Source organism: Centruroides sculpturatus, unplaced genomic scaffold (genome assembly GCF_000671375.1).
Source record: "Centruroides sculpturatus isolate CEXI.00-Female unplaced genomic scaffold, Cexi_2.0 scaffold122, whole genome shotgun sequence".
Classification (NCBI taxonomy): Eukaryota; Metazoa; Arthropoda; class Arachnida; order Scorpiones; family Buthidae; genus Centruroides; species Centruroides sculpturatus.
In genome coordinates this window covers 147,194-171,607 of record NW_019384345.1, presented here as the reverse complement: position 1 = coordinate 171,607, position 24,414 = coordinate 147,194, and the positions used below count along the sequence as shown (strand labels likewise).

General features: G+C 23.3%; 1 protein-coding gene across 6 annotated transcripts in view; it reads left to right on the top strand.

Moving 5' to 3' along the window:
- The window catches only part of LOC111635481 (creatine transporter-like), a 72,439-nt gene that overhangs the window by 16,766 nt on the left and 31,259 nt on the right, over nucleotides 1-24,414 (top strand). For 3 of the 6 annotated variants that reach the window (XM_023380474.1, XM_023380452.1, XM_023380467.1), the window contains 2 exons: nucleotides 18,073-18,520; nucleotides 19,890-20,021. In XM_023380474.1, the coding sequence (XP_023236242.1) occupies nucleotides 18,139-18,520; nucleotides 19,890-20,021 (514 nt within the window). In that variant the 5' untranslated portion in view covers nucleotides 18,073-18,138. Of the gene's footprint in view, nucleotides 1-11,579; nucleotides 11,654-12,627; nucleotides 12,976-13,557; nucleotides 13,798-18,072; nucleotides 18,521-19,889; nucleotides 20,022-24,414 lie in introns of those variants that run through there. The other 3 variants (XM_023380483.1, XM_023380461.1, XM_023380488.1) reach the window with 3 other exon arrangements.

The window sequence follows — 24,414 nt, the reverse complement described above, 5'->3', positions numbered from 1 at the left end:
TATAAATCATATAGTGAGACCTATAAGTCCATTTATTAAATATTTCAAGATTGAATATAAAAACTTTTAAGTGAAGAAACATTGTTGCAGATCTTGTTTAAATTCTTCACTTTTGACCCACTTGGCTCCTTTTCTCAATGGAAGATTTAAATTTGTATAGGTTAATGGACTAAATATTGCGTAATTTTCAAAACAGAACCCTTTATTAGCAAAAATTTTACTCAATTTAGTCGAGGAATATTCAATAATTATTTTGATATTTGACATATCTTTTTAATTGACAAAAACAAAACAAATTCCAAATAAATTTTATCTGTAACATCCTTAAATTGTTTATTACAATTGCCATATATATATATTATTTTATAAAGTATAAGTAAAATAAACGTATAATTTTCTCTCATTTCAAAGATTTTATGCTTAATACAATTTAAAATATGTAGGCATAATTTTCTTCCGAAATTTACGACTTAATACATATCTAATGCTAATAATTACATAACATATTAGCTATAGTTGTAAAACATATTATAATTTTTAATTAATTATTACCAAAACATTCATAATCTTATAAATATTTACATTTGCTAATGTGAAATCAATGCATTCTAAACAGTAATATACGAATCCATTTATTACATTAGTTTTATGAGGAATATTTAATGAAAATTATATTTACTTTGCTCTCATACTAAAATCTCTGATATAAAAAATAAACTACATCAGAATAAGTCTCGTTTTTTAATCTATTTACAGAACTTTGGTATGTAAATTTATACTATTACTCCTGCACTAGACTGAAATTGTAGACAGATAATTCGTGTTTAGCTTATAATCATTCTAAATTTAGTAATGTTAATTATTTATCTTTTTTCCTTGTTTATATTATACGTTTACTTACAATCTGCTGCATATAATTACCTTGTGAATAATTAGGTTTGTACATGTTTTAGTTAATTCAGTTTCTTCCTGTTTACAAATTATCTTTTTATTTTTCATTCGATATAAGTATTGAAGAGGCTAATTATCTTGTTAAATTAAATATATTAATACTAAATTAGCAGTTTCAACGTATTTTTCTTTTGTTTTAATATACTTAAATTTTACAAAAGTTTATTTTAAAATGTTAAGCCCAATATATATAATATAATAAAATATATATAAAGGGAGATTCGTTAGATAGTATGACCTAGAGATATTTAATGTATTCACTGCATTATCTATATTTATTTCAATGCTAATTTTTATTTGAAAAAATCAGGTACAGGTTATATTATGCATAAGCATTAGAATGCGTACACATTTTTAAATATAAAATATTTAAATAATATAATCATAATANCCTAAATTGACCCACTTTCTTTAATAACTTCCAGATGGAGCCACACGTGAGGAATGTGTCGACAATATTTCTTTTATGTAAATAATAAATAAATGAATAAAATGATCCCATTGTCAGTTTAAAATTGACAAAGAGGAAGTTAAGCATCATTAATTCTTTTATAGGATTTTTATAGTTCTATATGGATCATATTCATAAATATACTTCATAAAAAGTTAACTGTTTTCAAATAGGAAGTCGTGATATTATTGATGTAATTTAATGCATTCATTATATCAAAATTACTATTGTATAAAATGATCTATATTTCACGCTATGATCTAGCAATTTACTAACGTATCAATAATGGTACAAAGACTTTTAGGTTTATTATTAAAAAACTTGTTTAAAAAGTCAGAACTAATCTATAAGTAATACATTTAGAAATGTTTATATAAAATATATTTTATTTTATGACAAAGTTATTTTAAAAGTATTTTCATAATTAACAATACACTGTAATCCTTGTTAATCCTTATCTAAGTGAAATATTTATTTAAAAATGGTTAGCAAAAATAATTCTATTTTAAGACATTACAGTCAATTTATAATTTTAAATTAATGTTAATAATTAAATTAGGAAGAAAAGTAAAATATAATTGACTATCTTCCTTCTCTATCTTATAAATGCAAAATTCATATTGCTAGTAGTTATCGATGCCAGTCAGGAATCACTTTTAAATTATGTAGCATACGTTTCACGAAAGAATTTCTTTTAATACTACGTAGAAACGTGAATATATTATAACTATAATCGTTTCAATCGATTTTAGAAAATGTACATGTAAAATAAAACTTATATTCAATTATTTTTTGTGACATTTTTACTACAAATAATATCACTTATCAAAAATTTAGTCAATAAGAAACTTTATATTGTTCATTCATTTTGAACAGATTGTTTAATTATATCTGATTACATGTTTTTTTTTTTTCTTTTAACTTTTTCAACTCAAGGTAATTTAAGTTTTCCTTATTTTTAAAGACTTTTGTATGTAGGTCTGATTAATATAAAGTTTAATAGCATTCTGATTATTAAAGCTTTTCTAAGCAATATATTTAATATAAATATAAATTACGATAAATTTACCCTAAACTTGAAGTATTGAAAACCAGAATAACATCATTAAAAATACATATAGTAGTTTCGATATTTTCTTAAACTATAGGCCTAACTGTGCCTTGATATATATTGTACTATTGTTTGGAATTTAAAATTTAATGTTCACTTAATATATAAAATAATATAAAAAATTTACAAGATGAAATGTTTCCTTACATATATAAATATATAGGTCTGTTTCCGTATACATATATAAAGCATATATAGAAGGTTATTTATTTTCTCGAAATATTAAGTTGATTTTTCCTTAATCCTTCGTTTTACACGATTACTTTAAAAATTTTTAAATAACTATTGTAGATAACTAAACTAAAACAACTTCAATGGTCGTACTTGTTTTAAGGTTAAAAACCAATAAGCTAATAAAAAATAGATCAGTAATGTAATAAATAATAAATTATTTGATAATGCATAAACTGAAGAATACAATTAAAAAAATCAATTTAAAACAGTTAAAAATAAGTTGTTATACTATTTTCTCCTATTTATATGTACTGTATTGTATATGCACATGATTGAGATGGACGGGATGAAACGAGATGATATCTTCGTTCTTTTTAAAAATGCCTTGAAACCATTCTATTACTTTATAGCAGCAATATCATTCCGGAAGTTATTTTCTGACCTTATATTTTTATCAAATAAAAAAAATTCTATAAATTAATTTTTTATGGAATTTTCTTAATGGAAATTCCTTAAAAGATAAAATAATTTGTTTCGTAATTACATATTGGTAATCCACATTTGATCTCAAAATCTTATCCAATCTTTGTACATATCTACGATTGGATCACGATTGCAAAAGATTAAGGAAATGTTTTTTCAAATGATTTTCTTATCTTGGGTATTTACAATAATGAAATCATTTGACAAATTTTTTAATAATAAGTAATACACATAAAAACTGTTAATGGTAACTAAGATATATAGCTACAATTAAGCGTTATGAGTTACGAATGAGTGTTTAACTGCGTGGGTGCCAGTTAGCTAATGAGTAAGAGGAGAAACCATCCCACTCTCTTTTTTAAATCCCGTCTTAGCCATATATACACATAAAAATATACATTTATGTTTTTATTAAATGTATCATAAAATCAGCTTATGAAATATTTATTTTGAATTATATTTTAATTAATATTAGAAAGCTGCTTTCGATTTTATGCTGATTAATTTTTTGAGAACAAATTATTCTATAATTTATATATATTTTATATATGTACCGTACACTTATCAAAATTATCCGATTTTTATGTTTTAATGAGTCACGAATATTTATAAGGATGACCTAAAATTAAATTTTAAAGTAACTTATAGATTTAAGTTTTTTTTCGAAAGCAGAAAACGCATATTATACAATTTCATTAATTTGTGAAATTTTCAATTAAGTTCAATTTTGAATTTTACTAATTGAAGCCGCTCATTAATTAATTATTAACTGTATGACTGAGCAATCTTTTAATTTTTACTTGTAAAATTTCATTTACCTGTTTCGATTAATTTAATTTATAAAGGTCAATACACATTTTTCAGTTTTAATAAGATGTAATCCAGACTTAATACTGAAAATTAAAAAAAGTTAACTGCTTATTTTTAAATTATTTAAAAAATGTCACAATTTTAATTCCCATCGGTAAAAAAGAAAAACTTGAGGTTATTTAAAAATTATTGAGCTCATGGGCATTTAGATATTAATAGAAATAATCTTAAAGTTTTATCCTTATTTTGTTGTTATTATATACATATATATGCATAAATTTTACATATAATAATTTTGAAATGGCAATTTTTTAAATTTTCTTTTCTATATTTTTGTTTTTTAATGTCTTATTTCCTGTTAAATTCAACTAAATTCATTAATATATATAAAGAAAAGCTAAATATCTATTTATTTGTTGAGGTGGAGCGTTAGCGAAATCCCTTCTATGTGGCTTTATAGAATTAAATTCGTTTTCAAAATTTGATCGATCGATTTTGATTAAACTTTTCATTTTACATAATATGAGAGGAGGAAATTAAAAAAATGTAATAAAAATCGGGATTCCATGATTTCGTTTTCAAGATACAGTGGGGTCAAAGTTACAATGTCCAAGGTCGCTAGAACGAGCGCGAGCATTTTTTTTTGTTTTAATTCTTTTTTATGCCAACGGCGACGTCACTGCCGCGGTACCAGCAAGTGTCGTCATAGATGCCACCATGAAACAGTATTATTGACTTGCTAGCGCTTGGACTCAATTTTTAGTTCGTGTTTGGACAGAAAACGAACTATGCCTAGTTAAATTAATACAATTTTCCTTTTTTGCGATTAAAACTTTAAATTAAAAAGTTTTAATCGTAAAAAAATAAAACTTTTTGTACGATTTATAAAAATATAAGCTTGTTGTCACGACAACAATTCTTTTGCCAATTTTTTAATATGAAGTTTTAGGAAACAATTATTAATTCTATACATTTAAAATATTATCATGTTCCTTGCGTGACAACATACCAGTTCCATGATTTTGGGCTGGTAGATTTACACACACATATATATAACTTTTTATATATTCGGAAGTAATTTATTTCAAATCTACCTTACATATATAATAATAATAATTGAATCTATAACACAGATTTCCAGTGTCGCTTGTAGTAACATTCTGTCTTTTAGTAGGCATTCTTAAACTGAATCATACAATTAAACGACTCAAAATATATGTTATCAGTTCCAAATATCCTACATAATGATTTCTTCAAATTTATACTTTTAATTCGATAAATTCAGCCGTTTTATTAAGATTTTTGTAAAAATATTAAAGTTTAAAATTTATTTTTCTCATTTTTTATATCGAAGGTAATTTGCAAATTTCTAAAAGCTTGTATTGCTTTAAATAAAAAAAAATTCTAATAATAGTTTTAAGTGTAATTTAAATAAAATAAAAATTAGTGAGCTAAATACTTATATTAAATCTCCATTATGTTTCTGTAAGACTGTTAATAGATTGAAACGTTTGTTTTAGTTATTAATAAATTATTAGGCTCTTATTCATTTAGTCAATAGTAATAAATTATTAATTTTCAAGTCTCACTGTAATATTGATATATAAACGTAGACAAATATTCATTAATGAATCATACTGAATTCTTATTGAAAACGTTGGAATATATTTAAATTACGTAGAAATTAAATTAATATTTAATTAAGCGCGATATTTCAATGCTTTGTTTTCTTAGCAATAATAGCATATGCATTTATTTCTGTAAAATGCAGAATCGATTAACTGCAACAATTTAAAATTATTGAATAGACTTGTATTTCGTTGNACACATATATATAACTTTTTATATATTCGGAAGTAATTTATTTCAAATCTACCTTACATATATAATAATAATAATTGAATCTATAACACAGATTTCCAGTGTCGCTTGTAGTAACATTCTGTCTTTTAGTAGGCATTCTTAAACTGAATCATACAATTAAACGACTCAAAATATATGTTATCAGTTCCAAATATCCTACATAATGATTTCTTCAAATTTATACTTTTAATTCGATAAATTCAGCCGTTTTATTAAGATTTTTGTAAAAATATTAAAGTTTAAAATTTATTTTTCTCATTTTTTATATCGAAGGTAATTTGCAAATTTCTAAAAGCTTGTATTGCTTTAAATAAAAAAAAATTCTAATAATAGTTTTAAGTGTAATTTAAATAAAATAAAAATTAGTGAGCTAAATACTTATATTAAATCTCCATTATGTTTCTGTAAGACTGTTAATAGATTGAAACGTTTGTTTTAGTTATTAATAAATTATTAGGCTCTTATTCATTTAGTCAATAGTAATAAATTATTAATTTTCAAGTCTCACTGTAATATTGATATATAAACGTAGACAAATATTCATTAATGAATCATACTGAATTCTTATTGAAAACGTTGGAATATATTTAAATTACGTAGAAATTAAATTAATATTTAATTAAGCGCGATATTTCAATGCTTTGTTTTCTTAGCAATAATAGCATATGCATTTATTTCTGTAAAATGCAGAATCGATTAACTGCAACAATTTAAAATTATTGAATAGACTTGTATTTCGTTGAAATATATAAAAAGTTATTTATAATTCATTATTAGTTAATAAATAATTCTGCTTTATTTTCATAATCAAATTTTAAAATATAATATAAATGTATGAAAGTAAATAGTATGAACCTAATTAAAAACGTTAATTAAGCTTAGCATTAGAAAAAACTTTCTTAAACATTTGATCTTAATTTAGTTACTATATAAAAATTATAAGTTTATATATTAATTCTTAATCTTGTAATTGTTGAACAAATTATCAGTGTAAAATGGACAAGAAAGGTAAAATTTATTTTTAGTTATTATATTTTAATGATAAATTATTCATCAAAAATATTAAATGATAAATAAAAGTAACAGTTTAATTATATTAGATTCATTTACAGCTTTTATAACAAATTTAATAATTAATAATGGCGCACCCAGAGGGGAGACAAGGGGGATCCTCCAAAGAAAGAGAAAGGAGAGAAAAATTAGAAAATTTTCCAAAAATCTTTTCCTAATTAAAATTTTCTTTTTTAATTAAATTGTGTCGCATCTTATATTTCTATACTATTTATGAATTAGCGATCTCATAAGGTGGGAATTTTGTTGAATTTACATTAAATTCTTTTATCGGTTCAACTGGGCTCCCTCTATCAAGATCCTGAGTAATGATAATAAATGAATATTTATCATTATCACTGCATTTTAAGTCGTGCGTTTCTTAATCTTTTTTAATTTCATTCAGATAATTTACTTTTCACAAAATATTTATCCTTTTCCATTCAATTTATGTATACGTCACTACACATTTGTTTTAGAAAATCGAATTCAATAACGATATTTTTAGTTCGTGCTGCAATTATTCTTATGGAAAAATTTTTAAAACTTTCCACGCTGATTTCTCGAGCTAAAAGTAGGAATTACTGATATTACAGAGTATAAGTTATAAACATACAGTTTAAGCGTCAATGATAACAGTTTATAAATTATTTTTTTTTACAGATATAAATACAAAACAATTTTAAATCTCAAAAATATTTTTGTATTTTACAGAAAATTTATCTTAATATCGTATAAATTATTATATTAAATGCAAAAATTATGTATAAATTAAATATCAATGATTTCAAAACAATGAAAGAGAAAATGTTGTACAAATGTTGTACAAGTAGGCTACAATTTCATAATTGTTTAAATTTGAATTTGGTGATATGAAGTGTTAAATATAATTATCCCAATGCTAATAATGTTTAATGACTTTTAACTGAGTTATTTTCATTAAAAATTGAAATTCTTATATATAAAATAAATTGATATATTAAACAGTTTTCATGGAATTTAATTAAACAGGATTAAAAACAAGTTTATACATATGTTTTTAGTCTTGAAAATAAAAATATTTATCTTTTAAATTAGTAAACATTTTAAAGATAATGTGTGAAATTAATTCACAAATACACGAAAAACATTAAAAATATGTTGCTGCATTGATGTAGCCTGCTTTTATGTCTCCTTAATACTAAATCATTTTTAATAAAATAAATGTACATTTTAAAAACAAAATTTGAAGTTTAAAAATGATAAAATTTTCAAAAATTTCATTAGACATGTTTAATTCTTTTTTTCTTTTGCGTCTTTAATCATGTACTGCCAAATTTCAACAGGTTTAAATGACTTTATAAACAATACAATAAAATTTGAGTGCCTTTTGCAAATTCTTCAGCGTATAATAATTAGTTTCAGCTTTCAATTAACGAAAAAAAAAATCAACTGACTATTCTAAATTACAAATACTATTTTTCAATTGTGATAATAAACTTAATTATAATTAAGCTATTTATACACTTTTTATACTGCATCTATAATTTGAACTTTTGTATTATCTGAATAATAAATTACAATGGAGAACTAACAATGCGCAATTTCATTATTCATATTGCAATGATTGTAATTTATGAATGGACCTAATTATAATTTCTTCGATTTTCTGAGATTACTTAATAGTAGTATTGTTTTCGTTACGTTGTATTTTTTCCCCTCTCTTTAATATTTAATTGCTGTTTTTCTTGGTATTGTTTTTGATTTTAATTAATATTCGTGATATTAAAAAGTATATCACGGTCTCTTTATATTTTAAAGTAGAACTACAATATAGCTAAAGTAAAACTGTAATATTAACGGTTTAGAATTATAATTTATTGCACGTAATGTATTAATTCTTAGATGATTGGATTGCCTTCAAAAGTTTTATTATGAGATTAAATACCCGAAAATTCTTTGTATTAACGCGGTGAAATGTTTACAAATATTTTTATATCAGTTTGTAACGTTACTATAAATTCCCACATAAAAGAGTTTATATAAGCTGTTATAAATGAAGAATTGGGATTACGTCATGTATTTTAGACGTGCATTATGTGACCCTTATTCAAATAGGATTATTATTGTATTTTCCCATTTCCGGTACAAGTACCGGAAGTAACCGGGGGACTCCGCGAGGGATTATGCAGTAAAAACCTTAATTTGGTTGAGGCCAGTGAACTTGATGAATCAAACATGTGGCCATGATATACTTACCACAAAGCCCGTTCTCTCCATTTGTGACCAAAAAAATGTACCTTGACGAGTTATATCACGTGATCTCTCTTNATTTTTTTAATCACTTTTTTATATTTTTTAAAGTTTTATATAAGAAAATTATAATAAATGTAAAATCTATTTCGAATAATTTACTAATACTAAGAGAGCACTATTTAGAATTCTTCATGCTTGGATTATAGAGTATTGTAATTTAATAAATTGAAAAATAATGAATAAAAACAATTATTAAAAACTAAATTTATTTACCGAGTTTTGTAAAATCATTGAATGCAACTTTTCTTTTCTCGTCTACTAAACAATGTTATAATCGATTAAAATCGATTTAATGGCTAATATACTTTAGCAAATTTTTGAAATTGTAACGAGTTTCAAAAGCAAAACATATCTCATTCGTAAAGTTTACAAAAGTTAATTTAATTAAAATTATTTTTTCTTATTAATAACATATTTTTATTTTGTCATCCATAAAAATTTTCCATTGAAGTAAAAATATTTTTATTTACACGAATCTTTAATACCAAACTATAATAAATATCAATTTAAAGTATATAAACTTTGAATTGTAAAATCGTGTATTATATTTATACTATTTCACTATAAAATTAGAGTAACAAAAATTGAAATGTGTGTATAAATAGACAGCAATATATTTTAGCAACTTTTCATTTTTAAATTTGTCTACTGAGAATAAGGGAATTTTTCTAGAAATTCTCAAAATTGCTATAGAATAATCTACCTAAATTAAAAAAAAAAATACCATATCAAATTAGTTTTCTTGACAATAATTTTATTTTTACAATTTTACTAGTGAGTGAGTACGTATTTTTTTAACCCATTAAATGCTATTTTAGGACAGAAATATTTTGCTCTAATAAAACTAGAAATAGCGTAAGATATATCAAAATTAGGACACACAATAAAAATATAGGTGTATAATACGATAATGCAGCTGAATCTCATCCAATAATATTTAACAGTAGTAATGGCGATGCCATGTTTTTTTGAAATTAAAAATGATAAAAAAATATATTTATTTTATATTTTAAAATATTATNAACAGTTTTCATGGAATTTAATTAAACAGGATTAAAAACAAGTTTATACATATGTTTTTAGTCTTGAAAATAAAAATATTTATCTTTTAAATTAGTAAACATTTTAAAGATAATGTGTGAAATTAATTCACAAATACACGAAAAACATTAAAAATATGTTGCTGCATTGATGTAGCCTGCTTTTATGTCTCCTTAATACTAAATCATTTTTAATAAAATAAATGTACATTTTAAAAACAAAATTTGAAGTTTAAAAATGATAAAATTTTCAAAAATTTCATTAGACATGTTTAATTCTTTTTTTCTTTTGCGTCTTTAATCATGTACTGCCAAATTTCAACAGGTTTAAATGACTTTATAAACAATACAATAAAATTTGAGTGCCTTTTGCAAATTCTTCAGCGTATAATAATTAGTTTCAGCTTTCAATTAACGAAAAAAAAAATCAACTGACTATTCTAAATTACAAATACTATTTTTCAATTGTGATAATAAACTTAATTATAATTAAGCTATTTATACACTTTTTATACTGCATCTATAATTTGAACTTTTGTATTATCTGAATAATAAATTACAATGGAGAACTAACAATGCGCAATTTCATTATTCATATTGCAATGATTGTAATTTATGAATGGACCTAATTATAATTTCTTCGATTTTCTGAGATTACTTAATAGTAGTATTGTTTTCGTTACGTTGTATTTTTTCCCCTCTCTTTAATATTTAATTGCTGTTTTTCTTGGTATTGTTTTTGATTTTAATTAATATTCGTGATATTAAAAAGTATATCACGGTCTCTTTATATTTTAAAGTAGAACTACAATATAGCTAAAGTAAAACTGTAATATTAACGGTTTAGAATTATAATTTATTGCACGTAATGTATTAATTCTTAGATGATTGGATTGCCTTCAAAAGTTTTATTATGAGATTAAATACCCGAAAATTCTTTGTATTAACGCGGTGAAATGTTTACAAATATTTTTATATCAGTTTGTAACGTTACTATAAATTCCCACATAAAAGAGTTTATATAAGCTGTTATAAATGAAGAATTGGGATTACGTCATGTATTTTAGACGTGCATTATGTGACCCTTATTCAAATAGGATTATTATTGTATTTTCCCATTTCCGGTACAAGTACCGGAAGTAACCGGGGGACTCCGCGAGGGATTATGCAGTAAAAACCTTAATTTGGTTGAGGCCAGTGAACTTGATGAATCAAACATGTGGCCATGATATACTTACCACAAAGCCCGTTCTCTCCATTTGTGACCAAAAAAATGTACCTTGACGAGTTATATCACGTGATCTCTCTTTGTGCACAAACATTACCTGACCCAACTTGTCAAGGAGAGTAGGAAAAGTTCACATTCATTTGCGTTGGGCTACCGCCTCATTCCGTCTTTTACAAATTATTATTCTAGATAATTTGGTAAGTTATTTAAATTTATAAATACAGCCTATATATGATAATATATAGCCTATATAGTGATAAATAAATAAATAAATAAATAAATATATTTATTTATCACTTAAAAATAATTAGTGTTATTAGTATATAACATATATATAAGTAACAAATAGCCAATTGTAGATGTTCTATATGATCAAATGAAGAGTGGATTCACCCACTAATAAATAATTTATATCACCATTTTCCTGACAATTGTCACGTACAGAACTGTATCTTGTACACTATATTTAAATATCATTGCAGTTAATTTAAAATAGCAGTTAATTTGCAGTTAATTTAATTGCAGTTAATTTAAAATAGAATTTTAAACATATTTTTAATTAATTTTCATACCTTTGTCATTTAAAATGAACTAGTAATTAATTACGACACGACACATTTTTCATGAGAGTTAATTCTGAATTTTAATCGCGCCCGAAATTTTATCTTTTATATTCAACCGGAAGTACTCCTTTAAACAAGTTGAGAAATAAATTACACAACGCCCTATTGTAACTTCGATACAGTATAGAAAGGCTCGATTGTTTCACATAGAATCTACTTTTGTTATTCACTCAGGCGATATAGAACCAAATAATTTTCTTTCGAACAATACGTAATTAATTAATAATAATAATTGCCTAAACCAAACAAATTTTATACGCATAATAATAACATGATTAGGTCGATAGGAAACTTTGAACCGTATAAAGAAATAATGAGGATTTAAATATAATTCAGGTATTACCATAATCCACATCTAAATCATAGTCAATATCCAATAACAGTTTATTATTGTTGAGTTTTAATTACAATACCGGTTCTTATCAAGTTGGAAAATATTAATAGATGTTTTGATAATGGAAAACTATGTAGTAATTAGTTATAATTCTATTAAAAAATTGAATACCTTGATGGTTAGCAAGTTATTAAAATATTTATAAATGTTAAAGTAAATTTACAAAATTATATTAAATGATTGTGTTTTTTAAACACGATACAATATTTTCGTTTTGTTTACGTGCAAAAATTCATGTATCTACGAAGAATATATTTCATAATTTGCAAAATAGTACAAGGAGATGCAAGTTGGAACGTATGTATCTTAACAGAATTTCTGCGAATCCGGATATTACAAGATTTACCTACATTACAGGATGCACTTCTTGCGTGATATGACGTCACTTCCATAACTACACTATCATGACGAGGTTAGACGCGAAGCGGGTAGTGTATAATATATCATCGCGAAAGAAAGGTAATTGTTAATTTAAAAGTTGTCAAGCTGAATTATTAAAAAGGTAGGTTTGATAATTACAAATAGTATTTTTTTTATATTAAAAAAATCCTTTAAATTAGCATTAAAACGATCGATATAGAAATATCGATTACCAAATCAAAGTTTATTCCAATTAAAATTCAAAAATAATATTTCACGTGCTTTGTTAATTATTTAAATAAGAATAGGCCTATGTTGTTGATCATTTTTTACAAAAATATGAAATTTGATAAATTTAAATGTGTCAATGTTATTTGACGATGCCTTTCCTTATTGAATTTAACCTATCCTCTTGCAAAGTTATTGAACCATTTTTATTTAGGAATAAAAATAAATCTAATTTAATTCTTTTGAACACTTTAATCAATAAACATTTAACATTTATATAAATTAAATTATTTATAATAGATTGATTTGGTTTTTTTTAAATTAATATTATTCATAATTTTATTAAATATTTATTTTTTATCGTTAAATAATAGCGTTCATTTAGCTGTATTGTTAGTCATATTATTCAGTTTTAATGCTATTTAAGATTATATTTTTTTTATCTTAATTATAGTACAGTAGTTTGTCATTTATTATATCCATTTCCTAATTTTACTACACATAATTAGTAAACTACGGAAAAATTGATAATCAATAACTTATAGAACTTTACCACATAATTTCGTAACTATGGTGACTTGACAAAAAATATCTACTACTGCCAATACATATCAATTGCCACGAATATCACGCATCAAGCCAGTGTTTCTATAGCCTATAGGTGACTATTGTAAGACTTCGTTGATGTAATTTAATAGCATTTTACCTTTATTAATTAAGAATTATGGAAAGATAAGTAAGCTGTTTTTCTTATTTTTAATTATCATAAGATGTAATAAATATTTTCAACAAATTTGTTGCATTATACTGTAAAACAAATACATAGTTAAAAGATATTAAATAACATTTTTATTATTTGATATGTTATGTTATTCAACTACCGGTACTTATTTTTAAAAGAAGGAATAAAAATCAATTTTATTAATTAAAACAGTTTTTTTTTAAATAAAAGTTATCTTTAATGACTATTATATAATATATTGTAATCTTAGTTTTTACTTATTATAAAGTATTCATTAAAATTAAAACATAATACAAAATAACTTCTATCTTTTAATTAATACAGAAAAATCAAAATATTAATCTTTTATATTAAAGTCATAAGATAAAGAAATAATATTTTAAGTTCATATTATTTTATTTTTTTATCCTTTTCATATTTAGAATTCATTCATTAGAACATTTTTTTAAACCTTAAGTATGCTTTTTCTTGGTATTTTCCATCATTAATCATTCCTCGAAATATATTTTCCCAAATTAAACGCAAGTTGTACACAATTACTACGAGTAATAACATAATTATCATTCTTTTTTCAATTATTATTATTATTATCATCATTATTATATATCTTTAATAGTTATAATTACTAATGTTAGCATAATTAATATCTAAATATAAAATTATATTTGGGATTGAATAATAAAATTTAATGTTTTTTATATTTATCATTTACAAATAAATCAAATAAGAAGCTAATAGGGCCTACTCTTATTTAACTTATAATGATTAATATACTGTATATTGTTAAGTGCTATTTGCATACTTGCAAGTAAGAGAAATTAGATTACAAAAATATTTCGTTAAAATAAGAAGTGATGTAAATATAATATTTTAAATATTTAAAATTTTTGCAATAAATTTATACACTTAGCTTATAATATAGCCTACTGTTAGAAATTACTTTAAGTAATGCTTTCATAGTTAAAACTTTGTTACTGTAATTTAATAACATCTTTCTTCATTAATAAAAAAACTATGCAAATCAATGTATATCATTTTTAAGTAATAGTAATGATATACAAAAATCAAAATTAGCATTCTTAATTAATTTATACTTATTATTGTAGAATATATCCTAACAATGTAATCTGCAATATTTAAGTTAAGAATATCTTATAAATCCAACGTTTAACATAAGAAAAAATATGATTTTCTTTTGCAAGAATTGTATTGTAATAATCTTATATTCAACAAATATATTAGAAATCGATGCTGAATAATATCGATTTGACTTTAGAAAATACCAGTTATGCAAGCGCTATTGAAAACAATAATTCCTTTTCATTATATAAGTATGTGATGCATTTCTTGGTTATAAAATTTAGGTACGATTTAAATAAAGTTTAACAGGCTTTACACCCTAAACATATAAATAATTAATTCAAAACATTCATTTTAGGTTAAAATAAGATTTATATAAGAAAGAATAATTATCTATAGTATTTATATTAACCTCAAATTTCAAATTTTATTTATGTATTTTTAGCAGCACTTTTGATTTAATTTTTTAATTAAAATAATGGAAATTTTCTTTTTATAAAAAATTGTTTTTATCGGAATTTTTACTCAAAATTGAAATTTCTTCAACTAAAACCAACTAACAATATATTTAATTTATATAATAAAATTACGGGTTCAAATTTTATAATGTAGTCGGCTTTAATGAAAATAAATCAATTTAGTGTCTGTTTGTATTAAACAACTTTTACCAGTTATTGAGAAATAAAATTACACGGTAAATTGAAATCTATGATTTCATAATTCCCTGTAAATGCACGCTTAAACGATTTTAATCAAGGAAAGAAAAGTAAAGAGCAAATTTTATCAACAATTTTAATGTAATTATGATTTATGAATGTTTTCCACATCCATTAAAATTTTCAAAATAAGATGATAGGATACATCAACGCGTGACTGGGATATCCGACCTACAATAAAATTTGTTCATAGATTTAATCATACCTATATATTTTTAAATATAAATTTAAATAAACATAGTAATTATTGAAACTAAATCAATCTTCATTTGATATTCAATAGTTTAGAACGTAAGATTAAAATGGCAAAATATGGCTTCATATCTTGCATATCTATCGCATAAATATTACATGAGCTGCAGTATGGTAATGGTCACGTTGTATTTAATTTTCTTTTTCTTTTTTTTTCACAGTTACAAGTCACGCGATATAATATAAGTATTAACAGCTTGGTAAATTGTACGTAATGCAGATATTTAGATAGAGAAACTTTGCAGATGGAAATATATCATTATATGTCGAAATACGAAAATTAGGCTATATATTTTAATGAATACTATTAATTGTAATGTGTTAATGATTATTATTTACATTTTTTTAACTATAACTTACATAAGTAATTACGTAAATTTCCAAGAAATTGAAAAAAGTTCAATCTTATTTACAATAAGAAGGAAAGAACTTATCATCTGTGAATCTATCGATTCAAACGAATATAAAGGAAATTTGAAATTCCCTTTTCTCTTATCGCCTATAATTATATACATGTAAGGGGATTTTTATATTTATATTTAGATTTTTAGTTCTGTCGAATTCATAAATTAGAAAACACTTTACTTGCACACAACTATATTATTATTATTTTTTTCTTATCTATAAAATAACTTCAAATATTAGTTTATCTAGTTTTATCAAATCCATAAAAATTTTCCATTGAAGTAAAAATATTTTTATTTACACGAATCTTTAATACCAAACTATAATAAATATCAATTTAAAGTATATAAACTTTGAATTGTAAAATCGTGTGTTATATTTATACTATTTCACTATAAAATTAGAGTAACAAAAATTGAAATGTGTGTATAAATAGAGAGCAATATATTTTAGCAACTTTTCATTTTTAAATTTGTCTACTGAGAATAAGGGAATTTTTCTAGAAATTCTCAAAATTGCTATAGAATAATCTACCTAAATTAAAAAAAAAAAAATACCGTATCAAATTAGTTTTCTTGACAATAATTTTATTTTTACAATTTTACTAGTGAGTGAGTACGTATTTTTTTAACCCATTAAATGCTATTTTAGGACAGAAATATTTTGCTCTAATAAAACTAGAAATAGCGTAAGATATATCAAAATTAGGACACACAATAAAAATATAGGTGTATAATACGATAATGCAGCTGAATCTCATCCAAAAATATTTAACAGTAGTAATGGCGATGCCATGTTTTTTTGAAATTAAAAATGATAAAAAAATATATTTATTTTATATTTTAAAATATTATAATATAAAATAAATATATTTTTTTAATCACTTTTTTATATTTTTTAAAGTTTTATATAAGAAAATTATAATAAATGTAAAATCTATTTCGAATAATTTACTAATACTAAGAGAGCACTATTTAGAATTCTTCATGCTTGGATTATAGAGTATTGTAATTTAATAAATTGAAAAATAATGAATAAAAACAATTATTAAAAACTAAATTTATTTACCGAGTTTTGTAAAATCATTGAATGCAACTTTTCTTTTCTCGTCTACTAAACAATGTTATAATCGATTAAAATCGATTTAATGGCTAATATACTTTAGCAAATTTTTGAAATTGTAACGAGTTTCAAAAGCAAAACATATCTCATTCGTAAAGTTTACAAAAGTTAATTTAATTAAAATTATTTTTTCTTATTAATAACATATTTTTATTTTGTCATCCATAAAAATTTTTTATGATAAAAATAAAAAAATATGAAAATGTTGCTGATACTTCTGATCTAGATAAACAAAAAAGCTGAGATGACGATATTTTTTTAAAAGAAAACACCCTCGTTTAACTAAAATTAGGCTAATATTAACGCGTAATACAGTACTTTTAATTGTAATTGTTAATTATTGAATGGAAATAAATTATTATCAATTACTTTAAAAAACATATTTCTCTTAGTAATGAAAAAGTAATGAATAGTATACTTTTGCTAACTTATGGAACCTAACCCCATGTTTTGCGTTAATCCTTGTGCCGTGTTATGTAAATTCGTATAGTACGAATTCGCATAACACGGCACTTTTTCGGAACGTAACTATCGTGTTTTACGATGGATACCTGTATATATTCATTGAATATTACTCATTATAAATTATTTCCTAAAAATTGTAATAAGCGTTTTAATATAGAATTTTCTCCGTAGTTTTAATCCATGTCATATATTTTAAGATTTAAGCATTTAAAATAAACTTTTTCCCCAGATCAACCGTGTCTACCATGACGTAAATGAAGTAACTATTATAGTGAGATAACAATCTCCGATAAACATGGGAAATCCAAGTGAAGCAGAAACCACAAATCCTGAGAATTCTTCAAATCTTCCTACCATCGACGGAAGTGAAGTAGTGTTAAATTTAACTACTACAGTTACAGAGACAAGAACCGAAAGCGAAATCTCGACTATAGATTCTCAACAGACTTTGCAAATTAATGAAGACAGTGGAAATGAAGCAGAAACTGTGACTGAAAACAATGTTAGAAATAATAATGAAAGTGTTACAGATGAAAGGACAAGAACAAGTACAGAAAACAGGAGGCTTCGTCTTGGGACATGGCCTCATCAGATGTCCTCTTTGCTAGCTTGTTTATGCTGTACAGTGGGAATGTACAATATCAACAGGTTTTCGATCTTAGTCTACGTATATAAAGGTATCATATTTAAATTTTTATTCCATCTGAACAAACATTGAGATTTCTCATAATGCACACTTAAAAGAAAATATTAGTTTATTCTTATTTTTTTCTTTTCTAAAAGAACTTAACCGAAACATAAGCAAAATATGTGGTCCAATTCACAAGTTTCTAAATCATTTTGATCCATTTAAAAAATTCTGAGTTTAGGACTTAACATTAAAAACTTGTGAAAAATTTTTTTAAATACGCTACTAAAATTCGTGAATGAAAAATGAAACAAGCTTTATAATAACAATTTTAGGGATAAATACTAAAACATTAAAAATAATATTTACTATTGTAACAGAATATTTTAAGTTTAATTTAGTCCAAACTTCAGTGCAAAATATGAAATATTTAATAATTGTAATTACTGTATAACAGTCCTATAGCGAATGCATCACAGTGATGCTTCACTGAGAATCTACATTAAAATTCTAATAAAAGTCTATACTGTCACAAGTAAGCATGAGATAAGATAAAATTTCAAGATTTGACCTTCATATACTGGAAACACTCAAACAAAAATACTCATTACTTATTTTAACTTGAATCAAGGTTAGTGAATAGAAGTGTCAAGATTTTCAGAATTTATTTCAACTGGAAATTTTGTTTTGCACTAAACATATTTGACGAATATACTCCAATAATTATGACAATTTAATTGCGGCTGTTATTACTAGATCCGTTATAATTTAATTGTAATTGGTGACATGTTAAATTCGTGACATATAATTTGAAATCGGTTGAGTATTTGATGAACATAATTTTTTTAAAAATTATGAACAATTAGTGAACTTTCTTATTCTTTTTAACTATATTTACCTTCATTATTAATTTCCTGAAAAATTATAGAGATGCAATAGATTGCAATTTAGTAATGATAAAGTATAGTACTTCCTCATTTCCCAATAGTTTACTTTTGATAAATGCAATATCTAATAAATGCTAAAACATCCTATTCATGAAATATATATGTTACAATACAAGGCCCAATTTTAAGGTATTATCTTACAATTAAATCTACTTTTAAATTCAAATATGTTATTATATGGAATGATTTAATGCTTCATCACAATTGAGTTTCATTTCAATTTTCTCACTCATGGTCTTGAGTAATAATGATTCAGCATAATAATAAAAAAATAAAGAATATGTTAAATGTAATATTATATATTTGGTTAAATCATTTTTTGAAGTTCATTAACAAAAAATTGTGAATAAAATCTTTATATGATTTATCAAGCAAGTCTTTTATGTTAAATACATTTAATAAAGATAGATGAACAAGTAGGTTACTCATTTATCATAGATTATAAATAACATCCTCTTTCTTTTTTTACAGTAACTTTCATATTCCAATATATTATCCTATCATTTATTTTTGGAATACCGTTTCTATACTTACAAATGGCTTTGGGACAATATATGGGAACAGGAATCATAGACATGTGGTATATATCTCCAGCATTTAAAGGTAGGTTATTAAAGTTTAACAAATTAATTTTTAATAATTAGTAATCAAAATAATTATTTTATACTGTAGATTACAAAAAATAAAAAATATATTTACCTATATTTTTAAAATAATTTTACATTTACTTTGAAGTTATTTATGATAAATTGCCTTTTTATAAGTAAATACAAAATAAATTTTCACAACAATAAAAATTCTTAATGTGTCTTAATCAACAAATAACATTTTCACAATAAACGGATGTTATTTATTTATTAAAGTTCCAAGGCTAAAAAAAATCAACAGATAAAAAGGACCTTGAACAGAGTATCCAAAATGCACATTAGTTATTGTGTGAATAATCTTTAAACAATTCATTCTTTTTTAAAAGAAAATTTAATTAAATAAAATGTTTCTAATGTATAAAGAGCTTGATAATTATATATTACATCGTTATATTGATTCAAAGTCAAAAAGGACTAATGATTTGCTTGCTATCTATAGTAGGCTATGCTATTTTTTCAAACATTTGTTAACCGAATTCTTTCGGTTCAGGATCACTTGTCGCTGTTACACTATGTAGACTTTGTATCACAGTTGTTTTTAAAGTCAACAGATCAAGTTTAAATTATTTGACCTAATTTCCAAGTACTCTACAGTACATACTTGAAAAAGTTACAAGCTTGTGAAGAATACTGGAAATAATAACTAAATGTTTGAATTAAAATTATTATATATGATTATAATCAAATTGGTAAAAATGATCAAGAATGCAATAATTAGTACATTGATAACTGTAGTCTATTCATCAACTATAATTAATTCAGTTGTTCAAGGTTACCAAGATTAACAAGGTTATTAAACAAGGAGAGAAAAGTTTTAAGCAACATTAACAAGGCAAGGAGAGAAAAGTACTTTCAAGGGCGACAAAAGTTGCAAAGCATGAACTTGGAAACAGTTCAACAGCAAAGTCAAGATACATGTGGGTTGTAGACACCAGAATTGTTTACCCAAATAGGTATAGATACATGTTACACCTATTTGGATGACTTTTTTGTTTTGTCTTTTCTTTTCGGAGGTTATGACCGAATATCCAGTTAGCTTTAAACAGTCAATGACTTTACCACTAATTAGAATTTAGCATTTATGTACTGTATATGTCGTTATTTAAATAATATTCATTTGCTTAAATGGAAATTTTGGCAAATTTAGATAATCATCAGAAATAAAATTACAGTTTTAAAAACGTGAACGTACTGTATAAATATATATATATAATTCAAATACGGTATTTTAAAAATATTATCTAAATCAGAGTGCTCGAAAAAGTTATTGAATATAAATAAATTCATTTAAGTTTAAATAATGATTACATTAATTTGAAGGTAGTTGTCAACGAAGTTGATTTTAAAGTAACTTTCAAAGATAGAAATTAGTAGTTTGAAAATCAGATTAAACACATAAAACAAAAAGCAATGTCTTTGTTGTTCACTTCAGACAAAAAGAAATTATATAATAAGTACAGTATTTAACTTTGTGATATTTTTAATTTTTTCTCTCAATTGAGAAATTATGAAAACAGTACAGAAGTATTATACAGTAGAGATAAATATAACATTTATTAAATTTTCGAATGACTACTGATGTTTGACATAACTTCCAATTTATTAATTTAAGAAGATTAATCCAATATCGTAATGAACTGACTCGTCTTTTCGATTATAGTTTTAATCTGCTTTTCCTCTTAATAATTTATCGACAACGAGATTATATATTTTATGTGAAGAGAAGCATTTATTTATAAATGACTTAACAGAAATTTTNTAAATATAATATTTTAAATATTTAAAATTTTTGCAATAAATTTATACACTTAGCTTATAATATAGCCTACTGTTAGAAATTACTTTAAGTAATGCTTTCATAGTTAAAACTTTGTTACTGTAATTTAATAACATCTTTCTTCATTAATAAAAAAACTATGCAAATCAATGTATATCATTTTTAAGTAATAGTAATGATATACAAAAATCAAAATTAGCATTCTTAATTAATTTATACTTATTATTGTAGAATATATCCTAACAATGTAATCTGCAATATTTAAGTTAAGAATATCTTATAAATCCAACGTTTAACATAAGAAAAAATATGATTTTCTTTTGCAAGAATTGTATTGTAATAATCTTATATTCAACAAATATATTAGAAATCGATGCTGAATAATATCGATTTGACTTTAGAAAATACCAGTTATGCAAGCGCTATTGAAAACAATAATTCCTTTTCATTATATAAGTATGTGATGCATTTCTTGGTTATAAAATTTAGGTACGATTTAAATAAAGTTTAACAGGCTTTACACCCTAAACATATAAATAATTAATTCAAAACATTCATTTTAGGTTAAAATAAGATTTATATAAGAAAGAATAATTATCTATAGTATTTATATTAACCTCAAATTTCAAATTTTATTTATGTATTTTTAGCAGCACTTTTGATTTAATTTTTTAATTAAAATAATGGAAATTTTCTTTTTATAAAAAATTATTTTTATCGGAATTTTTACTCAAAATTGAAATTTCTTCAACTAAAACCAACTAACAATATATTTAATTTATATAATAAAATTACGGGTTCAAATTTTATAATGTAGTCGGCTTTAATGAAAATAAATCAATTTAGTGTCTGTTTGTATTAAACAACTTTTACCAGTTATTGAGAAATAAAATTACACGGTAAATTGAAATCTATGATTTCATAATTCCCTGTAAATGCACGCTTAAACGATTTTAATCAAGGAAAGAAAAGTAAAGAGCAAATTTTATCAACAATTTTAATGTAATTATGATTTATGAATGTTTTCCACATCCATTAAAATTTTCAAAATAAGATGATAGGATACATCAACGCGTGACTGGGATATCCGACCTACAATAAAATTTGTTCATAGATTTAATCATACCTATATATTTTTAAATATAAATTTAAATAAACATAGTAATTATTGAAACTAAATCAATCTTCATTTGATATTCAATAGTTTAGAACGTAAGATTAAAATGGCAAAATATGGCTTCATATCTTGCATATCTATCGCATAAATATTACATGAGCTGCAGTATGGTAATGGTCACGTTGTATTTAATTTTCTTTTTCTTTTTTTTTCACAGTTACAAGTCACGCGATATAATATAAGTATTAACAGCTTGGTAAATTGTACGTAATGCAGATATTTAGATAGAGAAACTTTGCAGATGGAAATATATCATTATATGTCGAAATACGAAAATTAGGCTATATATTTTAATGAATACTATTAATTGTAATGTGTTAATGATTATTATTTACATTTTTTTAACTATAACTTACATAAGTAATTACGTAAATTTCCAAGAAATTGAAAAAAGTTCAATCTTATTTACAATAAGAAGGAAAGAACTTATCATCTGTGAATCTATCGATTCAAACGAATATAAAGGAAATTTGAAATTCCCTTTTCTCTTATCGCCTATAATTATATACATGTAAGGGGATTTTTATATTTATATTTAGATTTTTAGTTCTGTCGAATTCATAAATTAGAAAACACTTTACTTGCACACAACTATATTATTATTATTTTTTTCTTATCTATAAAATAACTTCAAATATTAGTTTATCTAGTTTTATCAAATCCATAAAAATTTTCCATTGAAGTAAAAATATTTTTATTTACACGAATCTTTAATACCAAACTATAATAAATATCAATTTAAAGTATATAAACTTTGAATTGTAAAATCGTGTGTTATATTTATACTATTTCACTATAAAATTAGAGTAACAAAAATTGAAATGTGTGTATAAATAGAGAGCAATATATTTTAGCAACTTTTCATTTTTAAATTTGTCTACTGAGAATAAGGGAATTTTTCTAGAAATTCTCAAAATTGCTATAGAATAATCTACCTAAATTAAAAAAAAAAAAATACCGTATCAAATTAGTTTTCTTGACAATAATTTTATTTTTACAATTTTACTAGTGAGTGAGTACGTATTTTTTTAACCCATTAAATGCTATTTTAGGACAGAAATATTTTGCTCTAATAAAACTAGAAATAGCGTAAGATATATCAAAATTAGGACACACAATAAAAATATAGGTGTATAATACGATAATGCAGCTGAATCTCATCCAATAATATTTAACAGTAGTAATGGCGATGCCATGTTTTTTTGAAATTAAAAATGATAAAAAAATATATTTATTTTATATTTTAAAATATTATAATATAAAATAAATATATTTTTTAAATCACTTTTTTATATTTTTTAAAGTTTTATATAAGAAAATTATAATAAATGTAAAATCTATTTCGAATAATTTACTAATACTAAGAGAGCACTATTTAGAATTCTTCATGCTTGG